The sequence below is a fragment of the Rutidosis leptorrhynchoides genome, chromosome 8, assembly GCF_046630445.1.
Source record: "Rutidosis leptorrhynchoides isolate AG116_Rl617_1_P2 chromosome 8, CSIRO_AGI_Rlap_v1, whole genome shotgun sequence".
In the NCBI taxonomy this organism is placed as follows: Eukaryota; Viridiplantae; Streptophyta; class Magnoliopsida; order Asterales; family Asteraceae; genus Rutidosis; species Rutidosis leptorrhynchoides.
The window spans coordinates 322,578,833-322,602,970 of record NC_092340.1 but is presented as its reverse complement, the minus strand read 5'-3'; the positions used below and the strand labels follow the sequence as shown (position 1 = coordinate 322,602,970).

General features: G+C 32.3%; 2 protein-coding genes across 2 annotated transcripts; both read left to right on the top strand.

Moving 5' to 3' along the window:
• Window positions 1–6,584: 6,584 nt before the first annotated feature.
• LOC139862157 (uncharacterized) lies at window positions 6,585–8,570 on the top strand. The gene is made up of 2 exons (XM_071850717.1): window positions 6,585–6,922; window positions 7,573–8,570. The coding sequence occupies exons 1-2, from the start codon at window positions 6,628–6,630 to the stop codon at window positions 8,352–8,354; spliced, it is 1,077 nt and encodes a 358-aa protein (XP_071706818.1). The 5' UTR covers window positions 6,585–6,627; the 3' UTR covers window positions 8,355–8,570.
• A 923-nt stretch (window positions 8,571–9,493) lies between these two features.
• LOC139861580 (endonuclease 1) lies at window positions 9,494–13,246 on the top strand. The gene is made up of 9 exons (XM_071850015.1): window positions 9,494–9,650; window positions 9,760–9,940; window positions 10,487–10,594; window positions 10,806–10,861; window positions 10,950–11,033; window positions 11,126–11,221; window positions 11,563–11,627; window positions 12,016–12,089; window positions 12,887–13,246. The coding sequence occupies exons 1-9, from the start codon at window positions 9,525–9,527 to the stop codon at window positions 13,015–13,017; spliced, it is 921 nt and encodes a 306-aa protein (XP_071706116.1). The 5' UTR covers window positions 9,494–9,524; the 3' UTR covers window positions 13,018–13,246.
• Window positions 13,247–24,138: the final 10,892 nt, after the last annotated feature.

Genomic DNA, 24,138 nt, shown 5'->3' with positions numbered 1-24,138 from the left:
ATTAAATGGGAAACAAGTGTGGTGTGTATTAATGTAATTGAAATATATAATAGTCATATGTATCATTCATGATACAGTAAAAGTGATAATAATGCATCTATTATTTATTATAATAATATATTATTAATTCATATTAACAAAATGTGTTATAAGGAAATTTAATTCTGCCGACAGTTTTAATTGGAATAGTATATCGTGCTACGTTAAAAATCAGTGGCGGATAAAAGTACACAGAAAAATCCCATATTTTTAAATTAACTAAATTTATTTATTTTGGTCATTATGGCATAAAATTCGATCATTAATTTATTAAATAAAAATTACATCAACTGTCCCGCTCGATTCTGGGTAAAATATAAAAAGTGTTAAAATTTAATAACTAGATCCTAAATACATTTGTAGTAAGCCTAAAATTATATCACTCATTTTCGGATCACCGTTTATTTTAAAATAATATAAGTTTGAATTTAACTCGCTTAATATCAATCGAAACATCAAACGAGTATTAAAATCGTTTAATATTTATTTTTTATTATACTTTATATATATATATAGATATATTTTAAATAATAATTTTTATAATATCATATTTTTATTTTATTAATTTTTTTTAATAACAACAACATATAATACTTCAAATTATATTTTGAATTATTATTTATATATACATACACACATATCTATTTATAATTAATTGTTCGTGAATCGTCGAGAGCAGTCGAATGTCAATTGAATATATGAAACAGTTCAAACTTTTTGAGACCCAACATTACAGACTTTGCTTATCATGTCGGAAACATATAAAGATCAAGTTTAAATTTGGTCAGAAATTTTCGGGTCGTCACATAAACTTATAGGATAAACGATTCACATCTTCGTTACTATTAAATATGTGTCAAGGCTTATAATTGTTAGTTTAGTTTCCATTTTATAAAAATGTTTATTGTAGGAATACTGATTTTACAAGTTTTACACATGCAAATAAGTCAAATTAATGCCCTTTGTCAAGCATCATTTGTGTTACTTAACAGTTGGCCATAGGCTTTACATTCAAACCAGTTTTCTGTGGATATGAAACCCTAAAAAAATTGACTCGAGTTTTATAATTCCATGAATGCATCTGTGTCCTTAAGTTACATATAAAATAGCTGTCTGTTTTTAGCTTTCATTATAAAATAAACTTATAACTGAAACTGAATAGCTGTTGGCTTAGTTTATGCTTTTAACACATTATTATTGAAGTAGCCATCATGTTACAACACTCAGAATGCTTTAAAAGCCTACCGTGATTTTAACTGCACATCAAATATAATTATAAATTACAATAGCTGACTAAACATGTGTGGCTGTAGACAATCAAGCATCTTCAAGCCTGACTCAAACCCGTGCTCTAGAACAACTAGCATTTGCTCAGAGATACAATGTCTGGGATACTGTGGATGTGACCTACGTTTTCTGTAAAATCCCACAAGGAACATTTTGGGTGAGTTAGTTACATTTCAAGCAAGATTACTTAATAACATTTGCTTATTTTATTTATTTTGCTAAACTTTTATTCAAGTAAGATAGTGGAGTTTAGAATGTGGTTCTTTCCGTGTGGTAATGTTTAGAACATTTATTTTCACAAAACATGAACAATTTTAAGATGGTGGCTTCTGCTTTCAGAAAAAAATATGATACCAATTCGTTTTGGTTGCAAGTTAACATCAATTTATTGCCAACTTAGTAATTAGTTTTTTGCATCTATCTAAAATATTTAATACTGGTGTGGTTCAGGAACTACCTGCAGAATTGAATCATCTTAGAGAGCTCAAAGTTGGATGCAGCTATCCATGTCTGGATCTCGAAGGCGAGATCCATACGTGGGGTTTGATTCAAGCTAGAGGTGCAAGGAAGAAAGAAATGTTGGTTTATGTTGGTTGGCAATTGTTTCTGGCTAACACTGGGTACGTTGCAGGTGATACATTGATGATCAGGTTCTCCAGAAGGCTGCAGACTTTTTTCTCGTCCTGGATGGAAAGCACCCGCTTTAGAAATCTGTTTCGGGTATATTGTCTTTTGGTGGATCAAGTTTAGGTTTCTTTTGTTCATAACGTTGATAGGCGGTTTGAATTTGACCTTTTGTGTGTAATTATGGATGTATTTGTGTAGTCTTTTTGAACCTGCAACATGGTGTAAATGGAAGCTTGTAATAGGTAGATGTTGCCAAATGTAAATGATGGTACGTTTCATACATATGAACTGTGATGTAACTTACCTCTAAACTTTAGTACCTATGAATGTATGTAGTTAACCTGTTGTGATGTAACTTGCCTCTTCACTTTAAAACCTATGAATATATGTAGTTAAAATTTTTGATATGCACCCCAACGAATATTGTAAACACCTACACCAAATGGTCAAACAATATAACTCTATTTGTCTTTTCAGATTTGTATCATGTTCTAATTATGCGCTGGTGTTTGTAACACAATAACCGTAATGACTACACTACAGCAGTTGGAACAACAACAAATAGCCACAAAAACCGCTGTAAATTAATAGCGTATTACCCATCGTTTATACTTTACTCTCATTGATCCGTTCAAGCTTTTCGAATCATCGTTTATTCATATGTGCATTTGCAATTTTCAATTGCAATTACCCGGCAAATCATTTTCCTTTCTACTTTTTATAAGTAATTAATGTAACTGTTAAAATTATTTGAGACCTCAATCTGAAAGTGTGTTCGATGCTCACAGTTTTGCAGATAATGGGCCGGTTTACTCTTCATATCCATTTAATTGTCGACCCAAGCCCATATATAGCCCATTTAACAGATATTAAATACGTGTATCCGTTTAACCCCACCCCTTGGATATTACCGGGATACGAGCTTCCTACATTTTTTATTACTATAGAAGATCAAAAGATCTCACCTGCTCCATTTCCATTAACACACTCCAATAGTCCTCTCAACAACTGATCGTTCAAGCATAAGCAACTCTGGTTTTTCTATTTTCTTTAACAACACTTATAATGTTACTTTACGATTTTAGATTTGCTTTACATTGGGAACGATGTTTGTTAGTAAAAAAAATCTGCTCGATTTGTGTTAGGGTTTATAGCGACGGCATATTTTATTCCACACTTTAAAATAACCAAATACATTTGCACTTTATTGTTTTTTTTTTGTTTGCTTGCACATTAATCGATTTGGTAACAAGTTGTAGTTCGTTGTTAATATCTATATTTGGATTTGCAAACAAAAAACATGTAGGTCTAATGCCGTGAGCTCAATCCTTATTTTAACTTGAAATCAAATGGTTAGTTTGCATAATAAATGCCTTTTAATTGTTTCATCATCTGCAACATTTTAACAATCATATTGACTAGGGTTTACATGACAAATTTTTTTATTAACCACTAATTTAGAGTTAACAAATGTGCATTTTAACTTCACAATTACAGCATATAAATAATAAATATATACAATTTTATATTTTACAACAGCACAACATTTACTGTCAAGTTACAGTTTGAGTATGTTAAGATTATTTTTATTTAAATTAAGGTATTGTTACATACATATTTAGCATAGTAATTTAGGTAAATGCAAAATTTTTTTAGTGTGCTATGTATCTAACATTTATTTCTTTATGTGCATAATTTAATCAAGAGAATATGACTCAAAATAGTCCCGATTCCGACAGCACGACTACCCCAAGCACATACGAATTTGGACCCTCCTCACAAATGGACCAATCTGATGATAGTTCAGAGGTGATGATCATCACAGAGCAAGAATTTAACGATGATGTAGGGGAAGATCAACCGTGGATCAGGAATGAAGTCTATGCTTTCATGACAGTGGGGAAAGCCAGGGTCTGGGTAAGTCACTTTTATTCTCAAACAATGTTTATTTGAATCAATGTAATTTAATTGTTCTAAAATTCTATACATGAGTGCACTAGACAATGTTGCGTATATTTTACATACTATTCTGCATTGCATAACAATTATAATGTGAATGTGATGCAGCGTCTACCCCAAGAGTTTGTGACACTGTCAGAGCTGAGGAGCGGTCAGACGTACGAATGTGTTGACATTGAGGACATAATTTATAAATGGAAGCTGTTGGAAGAAGAATCCATAAAAAACCAAACCTATCGGTTTCATCAGGGTGGCTCAAGTTTGTGAACGACAATGGGTATGTTCCTGGAGACGAAGTGTGGATTGTGTTTAACCGTGAGATGCGCAGGTTTGAAGTCGCATGGGATGATTACCAGAATGTATAGGCAGAATGTTGTAAGGTCTTTTGGATTTCACTCTTTTGTTGTAATTATGGATGCATTTGGCCCGTTTTTTGAAGCTACACCATGGTATAAATGGAAGCTGGTAATGGTTAGCTGCTGTAAATGAAAGTATGTAATAGTTAGGTATTGCCAAATGTAAAGGATGACAACCTTCTAAACTTAACCTTTTGTGATGTAACTGAACTCTTACCTTTAATTCCTCTGATTATATGTACTTAAAATTTCAAATATGTACGTCGATGAATAACTAGCATTTGAGTAGGATATAATTCTTTTTTATTGTAGTCTGTATGCCCCAAAAAACAACAGGTCAAATGTGCCGTGTGAATTGCTAGCTAGCGTTAAAATCGCATAAACCTTAGAGCAGCAACGCGCGAACCCTCAATTCTTGTTGAAATCAATTTCGATTTTAATTTTTGATTTTGCTGTCAAAATTTTTAAACTAAACCGAATAAACTTAAAAAATAGAAAACTGACGATGAACAACCCTACTTGATATTATAGTATTGACATAATAAATTAAATTTTACTTATTGATATTAAGTTATGTATGCTTAATTAGCTAATCTTTTCAAGCAGACTCTAAGAATCTGTGTGTCACTTGTAACAATTTGATTCGAATTGTTTTTAAATAATTTACTAATTTTTTCGCAAGAAAAAATATGCTATTTGTAGGGTTGTTCATAATCTAACATTATATTGACATACATATAAACAAAAGCTTAAATTTCGAAGTAAATAGTAATAAGAAAAAATAAAAATATACATGCGTATTTGAATTTAGGGCAAATAACTTAAAGAGATGATGTACAAATCCATATATTTTTAATAAAGGAAATATCACTCTTATCATTACTCGAAAAATGGTCTTATTTCAATTTTGAGCATAGAAAAGATTCGAATTTGAAAAAAAGTTGCAATTGATGTAATATATTATCCACGTATATAGCCACCTAGACATCGCATCATCGAATTTGATAAGATGGCTACCACATCATCTTCTTCTAAATCCTGACATCTTTTTTCGAAAAATTGGCCCCGAGAAAATAGTCGAAAGTTTGGACAAAATGATGATGTGGCTGCCACGTCATCAGATGCGATGACGTGGTGTCAATTTGTATACAAACGTGTATAATCTCGACTGTAACTTTTAGAAATTCGAATTATTTTACCATTCAAATTGAAATGTCTTTTAAAAAATGATACTCCGTAAAAGAGATGCTCTCTTTGATTGATAAATTTGATTTTTTTTTTTAATTACCTTTTTTACACTATTTGCCAAAAAAAAAAAAAAAAAAAAAAAAAAAAAAAAAAAAAAAAAAAAAACCGTATCAATTAACCAAGAGCCCTAGAACGACCCCACTCCAATTTGATTTATTATTATGACATGTTAAATTTTCTCTATGTGCATATACTTTTATTCACGAGACTATGTTCAACATAAAGCTTTTACTTCGCGTGGCACAATATTGAGTCAAACTGTCAAAGTTTGACTTCCCAAATGTAGGTTGAAATACACCACAAACTGAAACCCCCCTATCTATGGACTATAGTCCATCGAAGCTTCTAATCTAAATTAAACAATAACGTATGTACTCATCATATAGGCGTTAATATTACGAATAAAATTAAATAACTAAGTATAACACTTTAGTTGTAAAACAATGTCAGTAGGTTGGAATTTATATACGGAGTACCTTTTTTTTTTTCTTTTCTTAACCAACATAATAATTTAAAGTCACTTGTACATCACTAAATGTTCTCCTTAATTACTCTTTAGTATCAAAAAATGTGTTCTGCAATTTTGTATTATGGAGCATAATTAGTATTATATGAAGAATTTTTTGATGATATAAAGATATTCACCCACTAAATATTAGATAATTAGAATAATAATAATAATTCTATTAATAATGTTAACATAGTATAAAAACAAGAGGGGAAGTATAGTTGCATCAGTGCTGAACAAGCTAATTGTGAGTAACAAATTCACTTAATCCGAATTGATAATAAAATAAAATATGCTGAATAGTAAATCCATGTTTTCTTAATGATATACACTGTAGTATAATTTTAATGTAATTAATGATAACATTATACCTTCAATCTTTTTAATGTAATTAATTACAATCTGGTGATATAACATTATTGACTTCATGAAGTCTTCCAAAACCAAATTTGGCCAAACACAATTTGCAACAATTTGATATACAAATTAGTTGCAAACTCACCAAGTAGACCACTATATATACATCTTGAAACACCTTATTCTTAAATCAACTCATACATTTCATTTTCTAGTTTCAAATATAACATATACTAAAAGCTAAAAATGAATATGTTTAGTGTTAAAACCCTACTAATAGTATTATTTCTAAATGCAATGTTGGCGTCCATGGTAACCGAAGCTGCATCAGGAAAAAAGGTTAAGCCCGTTAAGCCACCTAAGATCGTTAAGCCACCTAAGCCCGTTCAAGAGCTTTTAACGTGCAAGAGTCGCAAAAGCAAGTGTTTCAACAAGCTCGTCAAATGCCCTGTTGAATGCCCCAAAGTTAAACCGAAGAACCCCAAAGATAAAGCGTGCTTCTTTGATTGTTACTCACCCAAATGTGAGGCCGTGTGTAGATGTAAGTACAAACACAACTTCATGTTTTTCAATCATTAACATATCAATATCAATTGAAAAATGCAAAATGTCACCTTTAATAGACTTCATTGCCAATTAAGGCTCAACTAACTATCAACTACTAGTTCTTTTTCTTGTAACTACCCCTTTACCCTCCTTTTACAATATTACAAGTTTATTGAATTTATCATTGTTGCGTTACACTCAATGGCAAAGTTAGGATGAAAATTCGATGGGGTCCCATTTTTTTTAAACCTAATTATATTTCAACGGTATTCAAGTTGTTATTTACCTAAAAAATCATAAATCTCGTAAATATATGGTGACATATAGTTGATTTTAGTGCTTATTGTGCAATTCAAATAGTATTTTGTAAAAATAAATTCCGAACAACATTTGTCACGGGACTCACTGGTCTCTATCTAGATTCTCCCCTGGTTACACTTAAATCAATGACAATAACCATCCCAAAATAGGCTCAATTTCCTTACAAGAGATCATGTATTCAAATGTATAGCAACAAATATTTGTGGTGTTCACGGTACAAGTGTCAAAAATAATTACGGGATAGCTTGAACAATTTACCAGTTTACTTGAATATGAATGACAATATACGTGTCTAATAAGTACGTGTGTTCATGTATGTGATAGCGCGTAAACCAAACTGCAATGGCCCTGGAGCTGCATGTTACGACCCACGATTCATAGGAGGCGATGGAATCGTATTCTACTTTCACGGACGAAGCAACGAGCATTTCAGTTTAATAACCGATTCCAATCTTCAAATCAACGCGCGTTTTATTGGACTTAGACCACAAGGCAGAACACGTGACTACACATGGATCCAAGCATTAGGTATCAAGTTTGGACATCATAATTTTACCCTCGAAGCATCAAAAGCCGAAAAATGGGACAACAATGTTGATCACCTAAAGTTATCATACGACGAAACACCATTATTCATTCCTGAAGGCCATTCATCTGAATGGAATTCAACAAAAGGCGATATACAAGTTGAAAGGACCTCAATGACTAATAGTGTAACGATTTTAATACAAGATGTTGTTGAAATATCGGTTAATGTGATTCCAATTTCAGAAGAAGATAGTAAAATACATAATTATCAGATTCCGGAGAATGATAGTTTTGCGCATTTGGAAGTGCAATTTCGATTCTTTGGGTTATCGCCTAATGTTGAAGGGATTCTTGGAAGGACTTATCGTCCGGATTTTGAGAATCCTGCGAAGCCAGGAGTTGCAATGCCGGTTGTTGGCGGTGATGATAAGTATAAGACTAGTTCACTTCTTGCAACAGATTGTGCACTTTGTGTGTTTGATCCTGATAATATTGAAGATGAACAGGAGTCGCTAATGAAGGATTATGGCATGCTAGATTGCAAAGGTGGTGGCAATGGAATTACATGCAAGAAATAAGTTGATTTGGTGCATTATTTGATATTACTTGATTTCATGGATGCATGGTTCTTTTTATTATGATATGATGATTGTATTGATTAATTTGTGTAAATTGTGTTTTTAAATGTATGTGTTGTATTTTGTATTATACTCGGCGATGTGAGCCCTTTTATATGTGTTGTTCTTTTGTGTGTGTTTTGATTTATCCAAAGAAATGAAATATATAATTGAATATATGTGTTTTGTATTTATTATAAATGATGTCTCATTTTATTTTTTGAAGTCTTTCTTTGAAAATAATTTTGACTTTAAATATTTTTGTTTGTGTTACATAATATTTGATAAAACTTACATGAATATACAATTTTAAATATGTTTTCATTGTTAAAATTTCTCAAATAATATATAACACAAACATATTTAAAGTCAAAGTAGTAAAGAAAAAAAAAAAAAAAACTTTAATTAATTTAGAAATTGCAAATTGTACTCGTTGATTTAGGAATATCAAAAATCAAAGTTGGGATCGGAGTTGGACGTTACAATATCCAAGTAAAATATATGTCCTACAAAAGTGAAATATTGAATTGAAAAAGATATTTATAAAAATGTCCGGATCAATCATAATCATTATAATGATATACGAGTATTCTAGAAAACCAAAAGTAATTATCCGACTACGTTTACGTCGTTTATGTCATTGTTATATTTGACAACACGTAAAGACATCATTTAATTGCCTAATAACTAGCTTATTGAATTAGGGTGATGATCTGTTTAAACATTGTTAGTCGTAACTACTTTGCATAAAAATGAACGAAAACGATTACAGGGACACCTTAAGCCGACACTCCTAATCAAGAAAAGAGTCATCGTCACCGGTTAACTTTAAAAGGGCATACTTACACTTACCCGTTTATAAAGAATAGTCAAATAGTCAACGGCAAAACAATGAAGTTTGTATAATTTCCACTTAGTATGTGAAAATAGGAAAAGGTACATCCTTATCTAGTTTGGTATATACCCTATCTTGGCTTGTGGGACTCTCCATAGTTTGGTTGATGGTACTTAAAAGCAATAACAATTTTAAACTTGCACTCAACGAATACGTTTTTGTGTATGCGCGTATTAACTATTTATAGATGGTATCACCACATCATACTCAACATTTATTTTGAACAAGAAAAAAATATGGGAAAATTGGCGATCTTAAGATCATGTTTTGTTTTCTTGCTTGTGTTTGTTTTAATTAATGGACATATTGATGTTCAAGCATGGAGCAAAGAAGGACACGTCATGACATGCCAAATAGCACAAGTATGCATAATCCTAGTCTTGTCTAATATACGATATAACTATTAACTATGATCATTGTCTCTTAGCTTGTATGTTGTAATCATTGATCATGTTGATTAATGTATGATAGGAATTACTTGCACCGGATGCAGCACATGCCGTACAAATGTTGTTGCCGGATTATGTGAACGGTAACTTATCAGCGCTTTGTGTGTGGCCAGACCAGATCCGACATTGGTATCGTTACCGATGGACTAGTCCTCTACACTTCATTGATACACCTGATAAGGCTTGCTCTTTTGATTATTCAAGTACCACTCTCTACCCTTATCTCATGTGGATCCATGTACAATAGGCATATTTACCTAAATGTTATCATGATAATTTTCTTGATGGTAACTTAGTGGTGGCCGGTGGGGACAAATTAACATAAACTGAGATGTCATCGGTTCTACCCTTTTTGATAGTTCGCGAATTTGTTTTGCACACTAATTGGTTTAGTATTTGGGTAAGAGTACTGTCAGGCCTAATTAAAAGCCTCATCGTGGCCTAACTGGGATCCAGCTCATTAAAATATTCTAACGTGATTTCGTATGTTATTTTTAGAAATCATATATAGTCATGATCAATCTTTGCTGGTAACATTTAATTTTTTTATGTTATTATGTTAACACACAAGTACGGAGTAATAAACTTATGTGTACTATTCCTCACAAATCTTTCCATTTGCATTTATAAAGTAATACTATTTTCCGTTCCAAAAATAATATAAAAATAAATTAAATAAGTTAACAACGTATAATATGATATTATCTTATTATAATTTTGAATATGAAATATGATATGATAATTATAAGGGGATTGTCACGATACGCATGGAAGTGGGGACATGTGTGTTGCTGGAGCGATAAAGAACTTCACAACTCAGCTCTCACATTATAAAGAGGGTACTTCTGATCGACGACGTAAGTTTGATTATTTCAGCTTTTTTTTTTTTTTGCCGTATATTTTATGTTAATTCACATGTTTGGTTATGTTCTATTATTTACTCTGTATCCCATAAGGCCATAACTCCCTGTATCCCATAATTCCATGTATACATACATGATACATACACTTCTATTATGTAAATGAAGAACCTTGAATTGAAATTGAAATTGAACTTGGGAAATGTAGATAACATGACTGAGGCCCTGCTATTTCTATCACATTTCATGGGGGATATTCATCAGGTATCTTTGTTTTTTCTATATAATTTTTATTTTTAATTTCTTACAAGAAATCTTGAAATATAATTTATCTAAAGTGTAATTATAACAGCCAATGCATGTTGGGTTCACAAGTGATGAAGGAGGTAACACTATTGATTTGAGATGGTTTAGGCATAAATCTAACTTGCACCATGTAAGAATATTTCATAATATTATTTACTAAGTTATTAATTTCATTAATTATTAATTATGATAAAAATACTAATGAATAAAAACAACGTATAGGTGTGGGATAGAGAAATAATTCTTACAGCTGCAGCTGATTTCTATGATAAGGATATGAAATCTCTTAAAAAGGCCATTCAAACCAACTTGACACATGTAAGAGCACCATAATAGTTAAACCTGTTCAAAAAGGTTTATTTTATGATAGTTTTGTAATTTTGTTAATCTAGTTTTATTAAAAATATATATCTCCACTTCATTGGTTAAAGCTTTTTATTAAGAAACTCATACACAGATGTTACTGTATTTAGAAAACCGTCCGAACTATCATAAAGGTTCTCTTCTTTTTCGGTTAAAAATTTCATTGATAAGCTATTCTTAATTATGTGACAAAGGTTCTAAATTTTTTTAATTAAAACACTAATTGTTACCTTTTGAAATGTATGCGATTTGAAGTTGTTGAAATAGTTTTAATTTTTCTGCGTATGGAACATCAGGGATTATGGTCTGATGACGTCACGTCTTGGACAAATTGTGATGATCTCTCTACTTGCATCAACACGTAAGTTATTTATATTGGTGTTTTTAATCACGGTTAAGTCCTTATAAATGCAGTTAACTAAATTCTGATATTTGTTCTCTCTAGCTAACTACTTGATGTAGATTGTGTAAAAAACATGTAATAAAAAAAAGAAGGTTTTTTTTTCATGTTTGGGCTACTTGGGAGGGCAATCCGTGTTACCAATTAATAGGTGTAACGTGACATTTTTACAAGTTGAAACACGCCACTAAAATACTTACAATGACAATTGATAAAAAGTTTCTTACATAACGTCCTAGAGAGTAGTTAGCTACATAAAATAGAATTTAGTTAACAGATAGCCTTGATTACAGAATGTATATTGGGTGTTTATGAATCTAATTTGATTAATAACTAAATGGTATTGAAGGTATGCAATGGAAAGTATAAAAATGGCATGCAAATGGGGTTACAAAGGTGTAGAGACTGGTGAAACTCTTTCAGGTACGAGTACTAAATAATATACCTCCTATATTTTTATAAACGTGATGAACTTATCAAGCTTTTTGATAAATTTATCACATAATACAAATTTATAGATATATCAAAAAGTTTGATACGGAGTACAATACAGAATATTGTACACATTTCATAACTCTCAATCTATTAAACAAGCCGTATAAGTGGGCCTGATAACCATAAATTTCATCAAGGATGGTCTGGTTCACTGGGCCCGCCTTTCATTACTTTACTCTGTCTATTATTATTATTATTATTATTATTATTATTATTATTATTATTATATTATTATTATTATTATTATTATTATTATTATTATTAATAATAAACTTAAAAGTTTTAAAACTTACACTAATAGCCTACAGACAATCTGGGCCCCCACACCTCTAGCAATAGCAAAACCTATTCTAGTAAAAATATGAGCAGCAGCACCGGCACCAATATCTTGCGCCATCGAACTCTTCTGAACCCGCTTTAGCAAAGAAACAGCCTCCTTCTCTAATTCCCCAAGGGAAGAAAATGAGAAAGGAATGAAACCATAACCAATCGCCAGACAACTAGATTCGTACTTGACCCGCTTCCGACGAGCCGCATCAATCACAGCACGTCCAGGGACAAAGTCAGAAAGCCCAGACTGTGTCAAAGGAGAAGATCCTGTCAAGTCAACACAAATTATTATTATTATTATTATTATTATTATAGAGACTAGAGATATTGTCTAACTTTTGCCGTTTTATACTATTTTTTTCTAAATTCTTTTGTTTTCGTGTTTACAATCACAGATGATTACTTCAACTCTAGGATGCCGTTTGTTATGAAGCGAATTGCTCAAGGTGGAGTTCGATTATCGATGATTCTAAACCGGGTTTTTGGTGATTCAAACTCGATAGAGGATACGTTAGTAGCCACTTGACTAAATAGATTTTCGACTATCTAATTCATAAATCTATCACTAGCTTACTGCCAGACATATAATTTTTTACTTATTTTGTTAAATGTATTTGTATGTATATATACTTAACAAGTATATATGCATACTACCCATCTATTGGATGTTATTTAGTGTTATAGAGGATTTATCGAAACTTCTAAATAGCTTGGTAACATGGGAATAAATGAATGATAATTTTCAGTTTAGGTTATTTTGAGAAATCGAGTATTTTTACTCACACTGACGCGGCGTAATTGATAATTAAGTTATCATGACCAGTACTAACGTCAATCACATTAGGGATGACAATGGATCAAATATGGATCGGGTGATGTCGTATTCATATTCATATCCATTTAATTTTTGTTCATCAATATTCATATCCATATCCATTTAGTTTCAGGTCATCCATCAAGATTCATATCCAGTGGATTAAACGGGTTAATGGATATCCAATGGATATTAAAATTTTGTTATAGTATTTTCTAATATGCGATTAAAATAAAAACGTAGTATTGCAATAATGAATATAACATGAAATCTATAAGTTTATTTTGTTAGATATACGTGTCTTATTGTAATATATTATAGTTATTTCATTATAGGGTTAAAAGCATGATGTAAATCTAATAATAAATGAACTTATAATAGTAAATATGCAGTGGCGGATCTAGAATTCATAGTCACTGGTGTCACTAGTTAAAAGTACAAAAAAAATTCATAACATTTAGCCATGTGTGAAGTGTATAGTGTACAGGACCACAACAGATACGACTATGAGGAGTTGAAATTGTCAGGAAAAGTCATGTGCGAAGTGTATTGTTGTCTACACAGACACCATATCAGTTCAAGTACATTGCGTCTATTGAGAGCCAGAAGACTATGTATGTTTCATAAGGGAAGGTTCAAAGGTTAACACCTACCTATCATATGCAAGACTCAACTGTTGAGCATGTAGTATGTTTGTGTATTATAAATCGATATCTATTCATGTGAGGGATTGTTGAAAAAGGTTTGCTCTTAGATGCATTTTCCCTAACTGTGGACTTAAATATCTTTATGTATATAACATATTTATGAGCGATATTTTGTATGGTTAGGTAGCTCTTGAGAAGGGCTTCACAAGGATATATTATGTGCAGACCCGGCCCGTAAGGGGTGCAACAAGTGCATGTGCTCAGGGCCCACTAATGCATGTGCTCAGGGCCCACTAAATTTAGGGGCCTAACATTTAGCCCAAGTTATATAAATGGTGCATAATTACATCTCAACTCAAATTTTGTTCATTTTAGATTACAGTCTAAGGCTTTTGTATTTATAGAATACTAGTTTATAACCCGCGACTTCGCGGGATTATGCATAAATACTTTAGTAGTTAGTTTAAATAATGCAAATGAATATGTCATTTGTAACTGATTTTATTAGCGTGGGGTTTATGTACTTCATTATATTTTTGTAATTTGAAACGTTAATTTATGGTGTATAGAGTCGTTATGGTTCTTGTATAAAAAGGCTATGTTAAAATTAATTATGCTTCTTACCCGTATATAAGAGAGTATATAAAAGACAAAATTTCATTCCTCGTCCCTGAACTTTACATCGACTTTGACTCTCTGTCCTTTTTTTTTTGTGTGTGTACATTCCTCGTCCCTAAACTATCAAAAAAGTACATCCCTCGTCCCCCCGTCTACTTTCTGTCTAATTTTCCGTTAAATGGAGTCATGTGCTAAGCATGTGAGGGTATTTTAGTCTTATTCTCTTTTTCCCCTTCACCCATTTGTCTATATATAATACGGATACAAATATAATACAGATCCAAAAATTCAATTGATCCAAAAATTCAATTGATCCAAAAATTCAATTGATGAACTCAGACGTCAAAAACACTTGAATCCTCTTCATAAAGCATCGAATAACACATTTGATGAAGCAATATCGATCAAACAGCAGCATAGAACTCGAATTTGATCATGAACAATTTGGTTGACTTTTTACTCGAAGTTTGACCTTCAAATTCGAACTCGAATCTTCGAGTTGAGATCTATAATTTTGCATACACCATCACGAGATGAATTACAACGATTCTACATTTTTGGGAAATTCGCCCAAATACACTTTTTTAAAAACTTTTCTTCCAAAATACACTTTCGGGAAAAAAATTGTCTATTTACACCATTAAGTCGACCACCCATTGGGTCGACTACCCCTATACCCGATCGACCATTATAGTTTTCAAGGTAGTCTACCAACATGCTTCATTGATGTTGGTCGACTACTTCAATGATGTGGTCGACTGCAAGGTCGACCGACTTGTTAGCCATAAGTGGGTCGACTAACCCTATTCGACCATCCTTGCGTTGTAGGCGACCGATTAGTGGGTCGACTAACCCTATTCGACCATCATGAGTCCCAATGTAGTCTGCCATCCAATTTAGTGAAATAAACTTTAATTTGAACAACAAATATTATATATTATCTCATACTACATTTATTGATTACACAACAAATAACACAAGTTACAGACACAACACATACACGACAGTTAAACGGCTAGAAAACATACGAACACACATACCTATCATCCATGGCAGTTAAACACATTTAAAACACAAAGAAAAAGCTAATCATCACTCAAATTGTAAGTGGAGCCAAATTGTGTTGAGCATGAGTCTTCACGTTTTCCTTTACCCTTGCCCTTTACCAACCCCTTCGGCTTTACCTTTGTTTTTGAGTTACACTTGGACTTTTGTTTACCTTCAGAAAGATCATAATGTGCGGTGCAAGTTGATCTAGTATGTCCATATTCCAAGCAACGACTGTATTTTCTTTTAGATTTGAAATTGTATTTGTCCTCTCCTTGGGACGGTATACGAGCAGTACTCTTCAGTCTACCCGATTGTCGCTTTGTAACCAATGGCGGTAGGACGGTTTGTAGGTGTCCTGGATCTATCCATTCAGAAATATGATCTAGCGGGTTAATATCTTCCATGTATGCCGACTTGTACGTTTCAGTGTGGAAATACTTCTGAACGTGTGTAGTAACGTTACGTAGGACAAAATACCTTGCTACTGCCATTACATGTCCACAGGGTATACCGGAAAACTGCCATTGTTTACATGTGCAAGTTTTATCTTGTAGATTGACTTTATCGCCTTTTTTCATATCCAATACCTCAAACTTAACTTGTGATATCGGTTTGACAGTCCAACTAATAGACTTACGATTTCTTTTACCAAGCTTACGCTCTGCATATGGTGTGACAGGGGTTGTTAAACCATCGGCAGTGTTTCGGTGTTCCCAAAACCATTGTTGAACTGAAGCTCTAAAGAATTCAAGAAGCATTGTAATCGGGAGTTTCCTCGCATGAACTGACAGTGCGTTCATTGACTCTGCACTATTAGAAGTTAGGTAAGCATACCGAACACGATCTGCATGATGTCTAGACCATCTGTTGAACCCAACAGTAGTGAGTGTACGTGCACTGTCTGGGATACGTCGTGCTAGTGTCACGACCCGGAAAATTTCGACTAATTTTAAACCAAACTCTCGAAACAATTTAATATTTTTACACGATAAGCATATTCTGTTAGGTTGGGTCTCAAAAATTTTGAACTGTTCCCTATGTTCAATTGACCTTCGACCATTACCGACGATTCACGAACAATTAATTGTAAATAATATAGATATATAGAAATTTATAAATTTTTCATTCCATACAAATAGTTATGTGATAATATGGTTTTGTATATTAAAAATTATTATTAAGTATTAGCATTATTATTATCGTTTTATTTTTATTATTATCATTATCAATAAAAATTATTATTTCTATTAAAAATTTCTAAAATTATTATTAATTAAGATACAACATTATTATCACTTTCAGCTTTTATATTTTTGTTCTTTTCTCCCTTCTACCATGAATTATTGTCATTACAGACTCGTTATATAACAAATCGTTCAGTTCATATTCATTTGATTCTCCAATATCATTAATTACAAATATGATTAAACACGCGTAAAGATATATATCACAATCAACTTTTATATTTTCCTGTTTTTTCCTGTTTCCCTGTGACTAAATGTCGAGCCATATCTCCTCTATATAACAATTAATCATCTCAAGTTGATGATGAATACTAATCGATCTCCCACCACCTATTACCACCATTAAACATCGTCACTGCTTCAACTTATACTATCTGTTTCCTATATCAAATTAAAAGCAAAACCAAGAAAAACCCACTCGTTCCTACTATTAACCGATGACCACTTCTGTCTTCTATCTGCTATTGTTCGAATCAAACAAAGTCAAACACCATGTAAGATTTCTGCTACAAATGTTACTTACATTTTTCCTGTCGAACACAAGAATCAAACACCATCAAGTTTTGTTGCAACACCACTCTCGAACAACCCATATCACCACCTTTCCACGATCACCACCACCTAGCTCTCCCTTAATTATGAATCACCACCACCATACGGGAATCACCTTCACCATCTTTAAGACAACCACCGTCACCTTCCTCTCTTTCCTCTCTCTCTCATCTATTCTTCCTGAACTTGAAAATCACAACCGTCATTTGATTTTTCTATACGATCATCCCACCACAACCTCACCATCACCACACCCTTCTTCTTCTTTTTCTTGCTTCTGCGAGTACTTGTTTTATTACCAAAAACCGAAACTAAACACCCCTATGAATACTATTGCTGCACCTGTGATCTTTTTTTTTATTGCTTTCGTAATTCTAATACATTAAAGAGTGATGATAATGATGCTGTGAGGATTGATGTTCAACCATCGATTATTATATAAAAAGGTTAATGGGATGTTGAGCTGTAAAGGAATGAGACAAGAATTATTTAATTTTGAAAGTATTACTCCGTATAAACTGTTGCTGGTAATCTGTCTATTATAATCGATAATGGAAAATGACATAGTAATGACGTCAAGGAAAAGTGATAGATTGGGTGATGATTGATCGAACAAAGAAAGGAGATGTAGACCGCCGTTTTTTTTCTTCTTTTTACTGCTATCGATCCCTTCTTTTTCTGTTTTCAATCGGGCAGTTATTGAATCACTTAATTTTATGGGACTAGACTAATGGGTGTTAAGAAGTGGGCTTAGATAATTAACTATGTTGGGCCGAGATAAAGTTTGGCTTGTAAAACTGTATTGGGCCGAGACCCATCCCCGTTTAGATTATACATGTTGATGACGAAGTGATAAGATAAGGGTGATGGAAATATACGGGTTAAAGAATATAAAATGCATCAAAATATCAGACAGCGTAATGGTTAAGCATGGTTATGTATAAGTGGGAGGTCATGGGTTCGAGGCTAGGCAGTGGTTTTTTTTTTTTAAGCTTGCTTTCAAAGGTAGTCTTATTTATTATTATCATTTTTATTATTACTATAATTAATATTATTATTATTTTTATCATTATTAATATTACCATTATTATTATTATTATTATTATTATTATTATTATTATTATTATTATTATTAAAAGTAATATTATTATTAAAATTATAATTATTATTAAAATCGTCATTTTTATTAAAATTATCATTTTTACTCTCATTTTTAACAACAACATTATTATTAAAACTATCATTATTTTTATTTAATATCATTAGAATTATTATTATTATCATTATTACTTATATAAGAATATATTTAATAGATATAACATAACTATACTAATATTTTTATAATAAATACTAAATATTTATCTAAGGTACAGAAAATAAATATAGTTAATTAAATTATTATTAAAACAAATAATTTACTAAAATAACAATTAATAAGAATATATGAATTTATTCGATTACAATTATGTGTGTTAATATATATAAATGATATAGGTTCGTGAATCTGAGGCCAACCCTGCATTGTTCAATTTAGTCATATGTATTTTTACTACAAAATACAGTACGGTGAGTTTCATTTGCTCCCTTTTTAATTGCTTTTGCAATATATATTTTTGGGCTGAGAATACATGCGCTGCTTTTATAAATGTTTACAAAATAGACACAAGTACTTAAAAATATATTCTACGTTGAGTTGTACCACTGGCATATTTCCCTGTAGCTTGGTAACTACTATTTACATGGGTATTGTAAACGCGAATCCTGTTGATAGATCTATCGGGCCTGACAACCCCAACCGGACTGGACGACCAGTATTCAACGGTTGCACAGTACTTCGTTTCGGTGACTACACTTGGTACAGTGTAGGGAGATTTCATAATAAAGGGAATATGCGACGTTGATTAAATGTTAAGTATGGTTACCAAGTGCTCAACCACTTAGAATGCTTTACATACACTTGCGAGTGTATTATGTTTATGATTATGAAATCTTGTGGTCTATTAATATATTAAAAAGATTGTTATGATAAACCTATGAACTCACCAACCTTTTGGTTGACACTTTAAAGCATGTTTATTCTCAGGTACGAATTAAGTTTTCCGCTGTGCATTTGCTCATTTTAAGGACATTACTTGGAGTCGATCATCGCAATGGGACCAAATATTGATGACTTCGTCCAGGTGGATAAGGACGGGTTGTTACAGGTGGTATCAGAGCATTGGTCCTAGCGAACCAGGTCTTGCATTAGTGTGTCTAACTGATAGTTGTTAGGATGCATTAGCGAGTCTGGACTTCGACCTTAGCTGCATATTATAAGTATTGTATATCATTCCTAGTGGAAAATTTCCTGCTAATCATTTCTAAGTCTAGACATGCCTTACTGCCTTTATTGCATAGATAGTGTATAGACAAATTTATATCTTAGCGTATCTATTACGGTAAACTTTGCCTGATATCTTCCTTAAATTTCTCCGTAATTTAAGGGATCCTGGTACTATATATATCTAGGCATATTATGCATTGAGAATACCATCCAACTATCATTTGCTGTCACTAAGCTTTTCATACCAAAAATCTTTTCTGTGATCGTGTACGATGGCCTCTACGAATCGACCAAGTTCTTCTGACTCCGAAGATAGCGTGACGGGAGCGCACCAACCGATCAACTACCGTGATTTCTTTAGAAAGTGGGGATGGGTTCGCGAAATACTTACCCTATGGAGAAATAAAGAAGGTACTCCATATCACGAGCCGAACTTACCACCTAACGTCGGAGTGCTCGACCCGCTCACCGGCGAACCTGTTCGCAACACCGTTTATACCCTTTTTGCAAGAATTTTTCGTCTTGAGGCTACCATTAACGGAACTAGAGAAGATATCCGACCTCTACCTCACACTGATAACCAACCAGGGTTAGTAGAAGAAGTTAATGAAATCTGAGCTCGAGTGTAAACTTTAGAGAGCACGGTACATAATTTGCAAGCACTAGCAGTATCATCAACACCAGTAACATCACCAGCCTCAGCACCAACAGCACTAGTACCACCAAGAACAACATCCGCGTCACCAGCTTCAACATTTCATTCTGTACCTCGAGTATAATCATCGTTCTACATCACGTTCTACATCATTTATCTTAGTTCGACATAGTGATTATGTAACCTCTAATGTTTTAGAGATTATATATTCTTGTTCTAACGGTAAATTAGATGGGTTAATATCATATTAACTCATTAAATCCATGATTTCATCTGAAGAAAATATATATGTATATATGTTTTCATAAAGATTGTAATTAAAAATTCTTTAGTACAAAGTGTTAATTGTGAAAATATTTTAACGGGTAGGTAATACCTGAGGAATATTCAGATTTCACATTAATAAGTTACAATGTACATTCTTCGAAGCTGATTCAACAGTCGTTTACTATCCTACTTACATCCACCGATATACGTATTCGTTCACCACAGAATAACCATTTTCATTCAATTTCATATTTGGATTTTGATCTATCAGAATCCAACAAGTGGCATAATGAAGAAAACATCGGACAAAGTAAAATTTGTTAGAAACAAACGAACTAACTAATTGAAATATTGTTAAGAATCCACGCTAACTGTTCCTAGCTAACTGTTCCTAGCTAACTGGTTACATTTTATTTATCGCAATTTACATTCTCGCAATTTTATTTATCGTCATTTAATTTCTGTATTTATTTTACGCACTTTAAATAACGGGACACGTATACAAGGTTTCGACATATCATATTGACCCATCTATATATTTATCTTGGAACAACCATAGACACTCTATATGCAAATGACGGAGTTAGCTATACAGGGTTGAGGTTGATTCCAAAATATATATATAGTTTGAGTTGTGATCAATACTGAGACCGGTACACGGGTCACGATACGTATTAATTAATTCAAATGTTATATATTAAACTATATATGAACTATTGGACTGTTAAATGTGGACTATCGACTGTGGACGAATAATATTGGACAATTAAAATGAATTAAAATACTGATTATAACATATGAAACTAAATAATTCTTCAAGTTTGCCACTTGATTTCATCTTAAACCTCATTCGTATCTTGACGATTACAATCTGCGTTCAAACCTTTCACGATTCTTGAAAACACCTCGATCGAGAGGATGAACCAGCCGCACTTCATCTACGGAAGAAAAGATTGATGCATATAGTTATACACCTGAAAAACCCTCAGAAACTGAGTAAACGTTTAACACGTAGCTGTACTAATTCCTTTAGTGTTATTATTACCCAAAATGATTTGGTAATCCCTTTCAAAGTAGCAAATTTTATCACAGCTCCAGCAAGTCAAATCCGACTTTTCATTCGAAATAACCTTATTATAACCTTGATATATATGCGTACTCTTTATTGTTACTGGAGAATCTTTTATATTCCACCATATTACCATCAGCGTTTAATCATCTAAAAATACAATTCTCCTGAAACCACCTCAGTTTGATAACCGATGACCCAGATCCGTTAACTTTGAAAATGCTGACAAAGTAGCATGTTGTAGATGGTCTTAATGGCCAATAGTTGATGATAAGAAGGAAGTGTTAGGAACGCTCGATAGAAAATTTGGTACTTAAAATCGGATTGAGCACACCGTGAAGGAAACAAAGAACAAATACAAGTACCAAACCCTATATTCAAAGAATCCAGGTAATTCTGAATCCACCGAAATCTTTAGAGAATATCTTGTTCCGAAGTCATGTTAAAATCTTGCGAAAAATTTTTCTTCATCAACCTTCGAACTTAGAAATTCCAAAATATCATCATAAATATCTTCGATATTTCTGAGGATATTTATTCTTGTCCGAATTATCTACCTCTTCGTGTTTTCAGAATTTCATTATATTGGAAACTTCTGTAAAATCTGAGTATAAATTATGAATGAATTGTAGAGAAGTGTTGGGAATTGAAGCACGAGTTAGTATAATATAATGACACTTGGCCAACGTGATTATATTACAGCAAGTCATGCGGAGTTCCTAATGGAACGTGATGATTCATAGATCATAACTTCATCATGTGTCATGTTACATAACTCTTTCATTCAACATAACCTCCGAACATATCAAGAAGAATATATTCTTGATAGTTCTATCTTCAGTAATTTTGATAAATTTGAAAATCAAATCGTGCTATCACGTTCCTTTCTACTTAGAACATTATAATCATTCGAAATTCTATATCTACAAATTCTGGACAATTATTCGCTTGACTTGAAGTCGGGAAGAGAAAACAAAAGCATAGAGCTTCAAAATATAAGGGAGAATATAAAGCCCGATAACAGCGCATAAATTACAAACCATGTATGTCAATGTTTATCGCAACATAAAGACACGGGAGAATTAAAAACACTATAACCCCAAAGGCGAAGTAGAAGAAATTAGATTCCTCTGGTAGAAGTTGGAAAAGGAGAATGAATGCGGCGATAGTAAGGATGAGGACAAGGATCAGAACTGGATTAAGCATTTTCACAATCGTTTGAAAGAATGGATCGAGAAAGAAAGAATTGGAGTGGTGAAAATGATGGGACGAAAGAAGTTCATTTATAGAGAAGATACCAGACAAAGCAATCGAGATAGATAATCGCATTAAATTAAAGAGGATCCTAATTTTCCATAAATCCCGAAGAATCAAATCCTATAGATATCCAAGATTCTCTTTTAAATCCCTTGAATTCCGGAATTCAATCAAGACAACGTCAAGAGTTAAGACGAACCTCATTTTCCAAAAATTCAACCATGACTAGTCAAAAGTTATGATGAAATATGTCTTTCTCGTTTCACTATTTACTGATAGCTTCATCCGTACTCTTCGAGTAATCGAATTGTCTTATTCATATTACTCAATATTGATAAAACTCTATTTATCAACTCATATTCTTCATGAATACATTATTACTGTTAGCCATGACGATCACATTCAAATTTCGGGACGAAATTTCTTTAACGGGTAGGTACTGTCACGACCCGGAAAATTTCGACTAATTTTAAACCAAACTCTCGAAACAATTTAATATTTTGACACGATAAGCATATTCTGTTAGGTTGGGTCTCAAAAATTTTGAACTGTTCCCTATGTTCAATTGACCTTCGACCATTACCGACGATTCACGAACAATTAATTGTAAATAATATAGATATATAGAAATTTATAAATTTTTCATTCCATACAAATAGTTATGTGATAATATGGTTTTGTATATTAAAAATTATTATTAAGTATTAGCATTATTATTATCGTTTTATTTTTATTATTATCATTATCAATAAAAATTATCATTTCTATTAAAAATTTCTAAAATTATTATTAATTAAGATACAACATTATTATCACTTTCAGCTTTTATATTTTTGTTCTTGTCTCCCTTCTACCGTGAATTATTGTCATTACAGACTCGTTATATAACAAATCGTTCAGTTCATATTCATTTGATTCTCCAATATCATTAATTACAAATATGATTAAACATGCGTAAAGATATATATCACAATCAACTTTTATATTTTCCTGTTTTTTCCTGTTTCCCTGTGACTAAATGTCGAGCCATATCTCCTCTATATAACAATTAATCATCTCAAGTTGATGATGAATACTAATCGATCTCCCACCACCTATTACCACCATTAAACATCGTCACTGCTTCAACTTATACTATCTGTTTCCTATAT

Bases quoted from the DNA above. Each gene is read 5' to 3' on its own strand.
- LOC139862157 (XM_071850717.1), top strand. From the start codon at position 6,628: ATGAATATGTTTAGTGTTAAAACCCTACTAATAGTATTATTTCTAAAT. The intron at 6,923-7,572 runs GTAAGTACAAAC...TGTATGTGATAG, and splicing joins ATGTGAGGCCGTGTGTAGAT to CGCGTAAACCAAACTGCAAT.
- LOC139861580 (XM_071850015.1), top strand. From the start codon at position 9,525: ATGGGAAAATTGGCGATCTTAAGATCATGTTTTGTTTTCTTGCTTGTG. The intron at 9,651-9,759 runs GTATGCATAATC...AATGTATGATAG, and splicing joins TGACATGCCAAATAGCACAA to GAATTACTTGCACCGGATGC. The intron at 9,941-10,486 runs GTACCACTCTCT...GATAATTATAAG, and splicing joins TTGCTCTTTTGATTATTCAA to GGGATTGTCACGATACGCAT.